The following is a 10430-nucleotide window of genomic DNA, read 5'->3' on the forward strand; positions in this document are numbered from 1 at the left end:
AAAGGAGGCCAAAGGTCAAGGAGGTTTAGTAGCTGGTTTCTGCCTGGGAGAGCAAATGCCTTCGTGATTTCCAGACCTTGGACATGAGTGGGGTGGGCTGCATAGAAAAATCTAGAAAATGGGGATATGCAGGGGTATTATTTCCTTGTTCTTATTAGATTCCCTATCCTGAAAATTCTGATTCTATAGGCCTTTAGCTGGGTCAGGAATTCTAAAGACAATCAAGGTTGAGAATCACTAGGGACAGTCTCACTTTTGAGGATGCCTATTACCTATGTACGGTTTTTCCAGTAGTCACATACGGATGTTGACAGCTGGACCATGAAGAAGGCTGAGAGCTGAAGAACTGCTTTCAAAGTGTGGTACTGGAGAAGACTCTTGAGAGTCCCTTGGACAGCAAGGAGATGAAATTCATTGGAAGAACTGATGCTGAAGCTGAAGCTCCAATCCTTTGGCCACCTGATGCGAAGAGTTGACTCACTGGAAAAGACCTTGATGTTGGGAAAGACTGAGGGCAAGAGGAGAAGAGGGTGACAGAGGATGAGATGGTTGGATGGCATCACTGACTCAACGAACAGGAGTTTGAGCAAACTCAGGGAGATAGTGAAGGACAGGGATGCCTGGAGTGTGGCAGTCCATGGGGTTGCAAAGAGTCAGACACGACTGAGCAACTAAACAACAATTATCTATGTCAGCTAGGCCATTATTCACAGGTCTTCATTGTCCAGAGTTCTACTGTGAATGTAAGTCACAGTCCACGCCTGTGGAGCTACTAGACAGCAATGGCAGCCTAAGCAATTTCTCCTTGCATCACACATGCCTCCTGACATTCCTCATACATTACCTCTCAAGTTCATACCCTCCGTGCCTTTGCACACACTGTTTCCCCTGGCATGTTTCTGCATGTTGAAATCCTCTTCACTCTTCCCAGTCCTATCTCCAAAACGTCTACCCTTCTCTCTGTATCGCTGGTAAGGACTTTGAACTCTGAACTCTTTCTACCTTGTACTCTGGTTATTGACATAGATGCCTTAATCACTCCTATTTGAGGATATGCTCTTAGGGGCCATATTATAACTTATCTTTTTCTCCCAAAGGTCTTATCATCTGTTGAATGATGATTACCCAGGGAAATTAAATAAAACCAAGGTTGAATTTCAGCCCCAGGCCAGAGGTTCCTCTTCTCTATATCAAAAAAGGAATCAAAATTTTCCTGAATCAGGCAAGATATGTTCTCTTGCCCCAGGTACTCCCACCCAAAACACCATGGGAAAACTAATCATTAGGCAGGTCAATATTTCTTATAACAAAATTTCACATCAGCTAAAGTAAAGCCATTTTCTTCTGCTCAACCGATCTCAACCACTGTTCACACCCAGTGGACTCTGTTTGAGCCTCAGTGGCACCCGTTTGGCTTCCCCTGTGGCTCAGTGGTAAAGAATCTACCTGCCAAGCAGGAGACATGGGTTCTATCCCTGGGTTGGGAAGATGCCCTGGAGAAGGAAATGGCAACCCACTCCAGTATTCTTGCCTGGGAAATCCCATGAAAACAGAGGAGCCTGGTGGGCGACACCCCATGGGGTGGCAAACAGTCAGACACGACTTAGCGAGTAAACAGCATTAGGCACCCATCTGCCATCTGGATATCAAGCCTTTCTTTCATGGCAAGAAACAGCCAAGGGAACTCCAGACACTAGAGGCTAATTTCATCCTGAGCAGGGACTCTCATTTCAGCTAAAACCCACGAAGTCTGCACATACTGCATTCCCAAGACCACAGGGGAGGCCTGACTGCCCTGTGACACAGGAGACAGGAGAGGTCAGTGACACAGCCAGGAAACAGGGATTCAGGTGGCAGTGCCACACCTCACTGGCAGATGCTGCTTAGTCCCATCACAAGAGAGAAGGGAAGCTTGGCCTAGTATTGAGACATTATGAGTTCTTTAGAGTTTAAGTCAGGAGTTGGTACTCTTCCAGAATGCACAGGAGTTGTAAGAGCCCTGGACCTGAGAAATAAAAGATACAGTTTACAGTCTATGCTGTGCCCTACTTAGTTCTGTGTATTAATAAGCAAGTTCTTATTGCCTGTTTGAGCTTCAACATTTGTGTCTCTAAAATGTAACACCTAAAATGGATTTGAATGCCCAATCCAGCAAATATCTAAATAATACACTTATAAACCATTAGCTTGAAAACAGGGAAAATAAAAGGATAAAGTTACCACTGGAAAAAATTGGGATACAGGGCCTGATAGTTACTAAAGTCAAGCCACAAATTTGTTTCTTTGCTTCCTGGCAGCCAAAGCAAAAAGAGAAACATGATCAGTTACACCGAAATGTCCACAAAGGAAAATCATGCCAGTTCCTTGGGAGAGGCAAAGCTTTTCCTGGCACCGGATTCTGAAAGAAAATTTCTGCAATTAACTTAACAGAGACATTAAGTAAAGCTGTAGCTTAAGTCTGCAATAATGAACACTCTTACAAGAAATATTATAGCAAGTTACATAAAGCTATTTTGGAGAGCATCAGTCCATAAAGCAAAGGGCAGGACACCCAAGTTCATCTCAGTGAAAGTAATTTCTGGCGGGGCTGAGCTAACATGGCCCAAGTATGCAGCTTTCAGTTGGCCCAACTTAAATCAAGGATAAAACTAAGACCAGGTAGACAACCTGTTCTTCCAAGCACTTCTATAAATATTACTTCTTCCACATGGATGTTTATTAAGAGTTGGGTAGCAGTTTCCAATTAGGTGACTTCTACACTCCATTCCAGTTCTGATAAATCTAAGTGACATTTTTGGTCTTCATTTACTTACATTAATTTAAAATTTGGTAGTTTTCCCCATCTTACTGCACTCCCAAATCAATGGGAATTCCTGCCAGTGAAAGAGAGAGAGAGAGAGAGAGAATCTAACTATTAACATTACTCTTGCTATTAATAGCTAATACCAAGTGCTTATGTACCAGGCCCTGGGCCTGGGTTCCTGTGCATTCTCTCATTTAATCCTCCCATCAACCCTGTGTGACAGTAACTATTATTAGTCTCATTTAACAAATAAGGAGCGGAGACTTAGAGAAAATGTCCAAGGTGAGAGCTTTCTGGTTCCAAAGTCAAGATTCTTAGCTCTACTTATAGTGCCTAGTATTAATGAAACATGATTACTATGTTTGTCAGAACAATGAAGCCTAGAGTGAGGCTAGTAGAGCAGGCAAGAGTTATTAACAACAAAAAACCAACAGTGGAGCTTTTAGAGACTTTGGCAACCTATAAAAAGAATAAAAGGACGAAAAATTTGTGTGAAATAGAAATCCCAAAAGAAATTCCACAGGAACAGGAATTCTCAAGAAAAGGAAGAGAAAACTTCTTTTCCTCCTCTTCTCTTGAAAACAAAATATTGTAAAATAGATAATTAATGTAAACCTACTACCCAGCACAGAAAACTCTGCTCAATGCCCTGTGATGACCTAAACGGGAAGGAAATTCAAAAAAGAGGGGATATATGTATTATATACATACACCTAATTCACTTTGCTGTACAGTAGAAATTAACACAACATTGTAAAGCAACTATACTCCAAGAAAACTGAAAAAAAAACACACAAAAAACAGAAAAGAGAGTCATTTCCTACTCTTCAGTTCAGTTAAGTTGCTCAGTCATATCCGACTCTTTGCTACCCCATGGACTGCAGGCCTCCCTGTCCATCACCAACTCCCAGAGTTTACTCAAACTCATGTCTATTGAGTTGGTGATGCCATCCAACCATCTCATTCTCTGTTGTCCCCTTCTCCTCTCTCCTTCAATCTTTCCCAGCATCAGGGTCTTTTCCAATGAGTCAGTTCTTTGCAGCATGTGGCCAAAGTATTGGAGTTTCAGCTTCACCATCAGTCCTACCAATGAATATTCAGGACTGATTTCCTTTAGGATGGACTAGTTGGATCTCCTTGCAGCCCAAGGGACTCTCAAGAGTCTTCTCCAACACCACAGTTCAAAAGCATCAATTCTTTGGTGCTTAGCTTTCTTTATGGTCCAACTCTCACATCCTTACATGACCACTGGAACAACCATAGCTTTGACTAGGCAGAACTTTGTTGGCAAAGTAATATCTCTGCTTTTTAATAAGCTGTCTAGGTTGGTCCTTTTCTTCCAAGGAGTAATCATCTTTTAATTTCATGGCTGCAGTCACCATCTGCAGTGACTTTGGAGCCCCCCCAAAATAAAGTCTGTCACTGTTTCCATTGTTTCCCCATCTATTTGCCATGAAGTGATGGGACCAGATGCCATGATCTTAGTTTTCTGAATGCTGAGCCAACTTTTTCACTTTCCTCTTGCACTTTCATCAAGAAGCTCTTTAGTTCTTTGCTTTCTGCTTTAAGTGTGGTGTTATCTGCATATCTGAGGTTATTGATATTTCTCCCACAATCCTGATTCCAACTTGTGCTTCATCCAGCCCAGCATTTCACATGATGTACTCTGCATATAAGTTAAATAAGCCGGGTGACAATATACAGCCTTGATGTACTCCTTTCCCAATTTGGAACCAGTCCGTTGTTCCATGTTCAGTTCTAACTGTTGCTTCTTGACCTGCATACAGATTTCTCAGGAGGCAGGTAAGGTGGTCTGGTATTCCCATCTCTTGAAGAACTTTCCACAGTTTGTTGTGATCCACACAGTCAAAGGCTTTGGCGTAATCAATAAAGCAGAAGTAGATGTTTTTCTGGAACTCTCTTGCTTTTTCGATGATCCAGCGGATATTGGCAATTTGATCTCTGGTTCCTCTGCCTTTTCTAAATCCAGCTTGAACATCTGAAAGTTCACGGTTCACGTACTGTTGAGGCCTGGCTTGGAGAATTTTGAGCATTACTTTGCTAGCATGTGAGATGAGTGCCACTGTGTGGTAGTTTGAGCATTCTTTGGCATTGCTTTTCTTTGGGATTGGAATGAAAACTAACCTTTTCCAGTCCTGTGGCCACTGCTGAGTTTTCCAAATTTGCTGGCATATTGAGTGCAGCACTTTCACAGCATCATCTTTTAGGATCTGAAATGGCTCAACTAGAATTCCATCACCTCCACTAGCTTTGTTCACGGTTCCTACTCTTAAAACACTCTAAACTTTGGCTCTCTCCGTCATTCATTCATTCATTCACTCCAGCAACAATTATATATTTACCCTGTGCTACTCCCTGCCAGGCACTGTCAGCAGTGAGCAAGACAGAGGAGCTTCCAATCCAGCCATCAAGTAGACAATACATTTCCAGATGATATTAAAGTGCTTTGAAAAACAAACAAAACAAACAAAAAAAAATTAAGGGGATTAAGAGAGGCTGAGGGGCCGGGAAGGAGGACTGTTCTAGATAACAGGTCAGGGAGGGGCTCTCTGAGCAGCAAGTGAGGGAACCCAATCATGCAAAAATTTGGAGATCTGGCACCAGCAGAAAGGCCCAATGACAAAAACAAACCTTACATGTTTTAGAAACTTCAGGAAGGTCACTGCAGTTGGAGCTAGACTGAAGTAGAATAGACCAAGTGAAGACCGGCAGGGAATGAGGTGGGAGAGGATGGGAGATGGGGAGATGTTTTCAACAGCTACAGGGAAAGGTGGTGGACTCTTCCTGAAGGGCAATGGGAGGGGTAGGAGGGGTATAATCCTAGTTTAAAATCTCCAGGGCTGTGGGCAAAGCTCCAAGGGAAATTCAGAGAGATGCACTAGCACCTTTCCTTAGGGATAGTATCACCAAACTCAAAACTCTTAAGGGAATCCCTTTGGCCTGTAGGCCCTGGTTTTCCATTGGTTGTTGTTGTTTAATCCCTAAGTCTTTTGCAACCCCATGGACTGCACCCCACAAGGCTCCTCTGTCCATGGGATTCTCCAGGCAGGAATATTGGAGTGGGTTGCCATTTCTTTCTCCAGGGGATCTTTCTGACCCAGAGATTGAACTGGCATCTCTTGCATTGCAGGCAAATTCTTTACCACTGAGCTGCCAGGGAAACCCACTTTCCATCACTAGATGCTAAAAGTCAAAAACACAGTTCCTTTTCCAGAGCTTTATACCCCCTCATCATGAAGGGAATGCAACTGTCAGAGCAACTGGTGGTTTGGTTGACAGACTCTAGGAAAATGCCAAGATAATTTACAAAGAAAACTGATCCAGAGCTCTATTTGAATCTCACCTGCTCTCCCTATCCTAGGATGTCGTATCCTTGGCCATCCTTTTGTTGCTTTCTTTTATTTTCCAGAGGCTCAAAAGTCAACACTCTGCATGTGAGCTGCTTGACCAAACTGAATATTATTAAAGTTAATTTCAACAATCCCACTGTTAGCCTTCCCAAATAAGGCATACCCTTGGCAGGAAGGACCACAGAAGTATGAATTTGCATTTGAATCTTTTCTGAAGCTAAACTGCAGCTTTGATTAATTCAAGGAAATTTCTTTTACCAACGTGTTTGGACACAAGAACTAAGAGGGAAACATCCAACATGTGGAAGCAGCAGGTGTGTATGTTTCTGCTTGAAAGTAGAGACAGGTAAAGCGAAGTGAAAGTCTCAGTCACTCAGTTGAGTCTTTGTGACCCCATGGACTGCAGCCCACCAGGCTCCCCTGTCCATGGGATTTTCCAGGCAAGGATACTGGAGTGGTTTGTCATTTCCTTCTCCAGGGGATCTTCCCAACCCAGGGATCCAACCCAGGTCTCCTGCATTGCAGGCAGATTCTTTACCAACTGAACTACCAGGGAACAGGTAACAGAGACAGGTAACAGCATCAGAAAACGGGTGACCAACAAGATCCACCTGCACACAGGAGCTGAGCCATCACCCAGGAAAGAAGCTGGGCTGAGGTCGCCAAGGGGGCATGGAAACTTGTCACTTCTTATTAACAGACAAACCCCTGGCTCCCCTCCCCGCTCCCAGCAAAAATAAAATCACCAGTATGCCCTTCCTCCAGATTACACAGACTGGAACACCCAGATACTAAACAAAATCAACCTTTTCTGCTGGCCAGACTGTTAATGTTCCAGGCACAATGACTGTTCTCATCAACTCAAAACCATTAAAATCATTAAAACGCTGAAAATTCACCTAAATCTGGGAATAATGCAGCAGGTTCAACAGCATTACTCATGACCCCAACCCCACACACCTAGAAACATCCAGTCGTACAGAATAGTGAACAGCAGCCCTCAAATGGACTGGAGCAGGGTGCTGTGGGGAGTAACAGGGCCTATGCCTATCAGGGCCAATGCTTCAAGGTAGTTGAAAGCAAACACTATACCCTTAGACGTTTCAAAGCCTGGGCCTGCAACAGATGAGCGGTCCTGGGTTTGTATACAGTGTGGGTCATATAATCTGACCAAGGTTTTGCATATCATTGTTCATTGCCCCCAATCCCCACTAGTTCAGAGTTTCTTATCAATCATCTGCCTCACAACCTCATGGCCCACTTTTTAAAAATGTCCCCCACCGACAACAAACATCTCCAGACTGGACTTACAAACTACATGTTTCAACACTACCCAGGTCGTCTTTATGCACATTTAAGTCTGAAAACTTCAGCAATGTTTCTGTAAACTGTGGGCCATGAGTCATGACCAGCAGTTGATATTTTTTTTTTAATTAAGTAGGAAAAAATTATAAATAGAACACACTGCAGGTAGTCAGGGCAATTATTGTTTCTGGGAACTTAAGCGGTTGTGTACCTTTGTGCAGTGATGTAAAATGTATTCATCACTGTGGTTCAGTTTGAAAACCACTCTCCTAGAGGGATGAAGGAATATTTTTACAGAATATTTTATGCTGTTCTTATGCATGGTGTTTATTTTCCATTTTTCACCCCTAAGTCCAAGCTTCTGGATTTTAGTTCAAGCACAAGCTATCAAGACACAAAGGCTGTTATCAAACCCTAAACTGATAAGGCAATGCCAAACTGAGTAGGGGGGGGTCAGCCCAAGGCTCCTTCCTGCCCCAGACCCTTCTCAAGGAGCTGGGGATACGGAAAGGTGCCAAAGGGAAGTTTGCACAACTCTCCCCAGGCTGGACCTGTTCCTTGGTAAAGAACTTGCACACTTATTATCATACATTAGAAGAACTGAAATATTCCCTTATGAGGGGGTAGGGAACCGGGGGCGGGGGAGGCTCAGTCTCAGTCTAAGGAATAGAGAGAACTCAGGTTCAATCCATCAATGCAGTCCTGTGGCAGTGACTAGGTCAAAGGAAAGTCAGGGAAGGGTGAATCCAGGCCCACTGACCACAAGGCCCTGAGCTCTCAGAATCAGGACAGCTCTGGACAGCATCGGGCACGCGAGGTCTCATCTCACCCCAGAATCACCCAGTGAATCACCCCAGAAACCAATGACATCAGTTGCCTTGGGCAAGTCACTTAGCTTCTCAATCCCCTAGGTTCACTGTATGGCCAATGTTTGGGGAGCAAGTGGAACACTAGGAATCAGACAGCGTCCCTTCTTGCCCAATGCTCTAGGACAGGCAGCCCCATCTTGTCCGACCAGAAGAGAGGAACATGGGAGGAAGAGCAATGGGGGAGAAGGAATAGCTAGGATTTCTCTGGTGGTCCAGGGGTTAAGGCTCCAGCTGCCATCGCAGGGGGCGTGGGTTCCATCCCTGGTGGGGGAACTAAGATTCCGCCTGCCAGCAGGATGTGGCCAAATAAAAAAAAAAGAAGAGCTAGCTGTCTTTTCGGCTTTTAGACTCATCAGAGGCAACGACTTGCTGAAAACAGCCTCAAGACTCGAGGAGAGCAACTGACAAAGAGGCCAGAGCTAAAAAAATAAAAAAACCCAGAGAAGCCCAGGAGCGGTTTCCTCGTGCCATTCAAAGCCGCGGGACTGCGGGCGAGTCAGCTACATCACACAGAAAAACGAAGGGCGCTCACTCCCTTGGCTTTGTAAGCTCTTGTAAGCCGAGAGTGAAGTCAAGAGGTGGCAGGCTCCTGGGCTGCGTCCAAAAGAACAGGTGGTTCCCCTTCCCCCCACCCTCGCCAACGAGAGAAAAGTCACCACTTGGGGTAAAGATACCCAGAGAAGTCAGCGGCCAGGGAGGGTGCACCTGAAGCAGTGAGAGGTCGGGGCTGCCCCTCCAGACCCACTTCCCGAGAGATACTCGCTGGAGAGGCCCCCTGATTCCGTCGGGCAGGAGTGAACTCGCGCCCACCTCTTTGGCAAGGGCGCTGGGGAGGCGTCGGGAAGCGGCCAGGCAGAAACTCGGCTGCGGTTACCTCTGCCCGGGGCCGGCCAAGCGCTCCTCGGAGTCTTGAGGGCGGCCAGTCCCCCAAAAGGCAGGGGGCGGAGGGCACCGAGGGCGGCGGCCCCCGGACCCAGTGTCTCCAGCGGAGACCCAGCGACATCGGGGACTGAAAAAGCCTAAAACTCCCACCCTGCCCCCCCCCCACGAAATCGGAACCCACGGGAACTAAGCTGAGAAAGGCGCGGCCATCGGGTCTCCGTGTTCACACCCCTTGCCCCCGCCTCGCGCGCACCGGACCAGCCCGGCTCGTCGCCCGGGTCCCCGGCCCCGACCTGGGGACCCGCGCCCCCTCGGCTCCCGCCGAGGGCCGCAACCGGGGCCCCGGCAGTGTTTGTAAACAAACCGGTCACGTGGCCCCGGCGGCTCGCTCCCCGCCCCCTGTGCCCGCGGCCCCCCCACCCCGCCCCGGGGCGACCCCCGCGCCGGACCCCACCTCGGCCGCGCCGGCCGGAGGGTGCCGCGCGCGCTCCGAGGGAGCCGGGCCTCCGGGGCCCCGGGGCGGGGTGGTGGGGGACGGGAACGGGCGTCCTGCGCCCCAACCAGGCGCCCCGCGCTGACAGCGCGCCCCACGCCCACGCGCGCCACTCTCGCGTCTCACTCACCCGGCAGCCCGCAGCCGCGTCCAGCCCGCGCCACGCTCGGCTCCGCGGGGATGCGCAGCAGCGAAGGACCGCCCGGCCGGATCCCGGGCCCCGGGCGCGCTCTTAAAGCCACAGCCGCCGCCGCCGCCGCTCCGCATCCCTCCGGGCCGGGCCGGGGGCTGCCGGGTGACGGACGCGCCCCCGCTCCTATCCCCTCGGCGCAGCACATAGCAACACGCCGCGGGTTGGCTGCGCCCGGCCGCAGCCCATCCGCCCCGAGCCAATCAGCGAAGGACGGAACTCCGCCCCCTGCTTCCCTGACCTCCGCCTCCCACCCCCCACCACCCCTTCGGGCCCCGCCGGGCTTGGGTGCGGGGCGCGAGGCGGGCGCCGGGGTCTGGCCCCGAGGAGGCTGAGCCCGCTGGGCCTGGCGAGGCGGGGGGCAGCTGGCCCGGAATGGGGAGGAAGGGTGATGACGATGGGGAGGCTTTCGGCGCCCGGGCGGAGACCGTTTATTTGGGTTTGGAGTTTGTCTCCAGGTCAAGGCTGGGATTTCTAGAACCCGGGGTGGTTGGGGGTGAGGGGGTGCTTTCTAGTG

General features: G+C 48.4%; 1 protein-coding gene across 7 annotated transcripts in view; it reads right to left on the reverse strand.

Moving 5' to 3' along the window:
• YPEL2 (yippee like 2) overlaps nt 1-10085 on the reverse strand; it is a 61778-nt gene extending 51693 nt beyond the window's left edge. For 3 of the 7 annotated variants that reach the window (XR_014080728.1, XM_081585085.1, XM_081585084.1), the window contains exon 1: nt 9854-9996. Coding sequence is in view for 3 of the 7 variants with exons in the window: in XM_081585084.1 (XP_081441210.1) it covers nt 9854-9990 (137 nt within the window). In the remaining 4 variants the exon portion in view is untranslated. Of the gene's footprint in view, nt 1-272; nt 509-5166; nt 5269-9853 lie in introns of all 7 variants that reach the window. The other 4 variants (XM_081585087.1, XM_081585086.1, XM_081585088.1 and 1 more) reach the window with 4 other exon arrangements.
• Between the last annotated feature and the right edge of the window lie 345 nt (nt 10086-10430).

This window comes from Giraffa tippelskirchi, chromosome 3 (assembly GCF_054371585.1).
Source record: "Giraffa tippelskirchi isolate mGirTip1 chromosome 3, T2T-mGirTip1v1.2.pri, whole genome shotgun sequence".
NCBI lineage: Eukaryota > Metazoa > Chordata > Mammalia > Artiodactyla > Giraffidae > Giraffa > Giraffa tippelskirchi.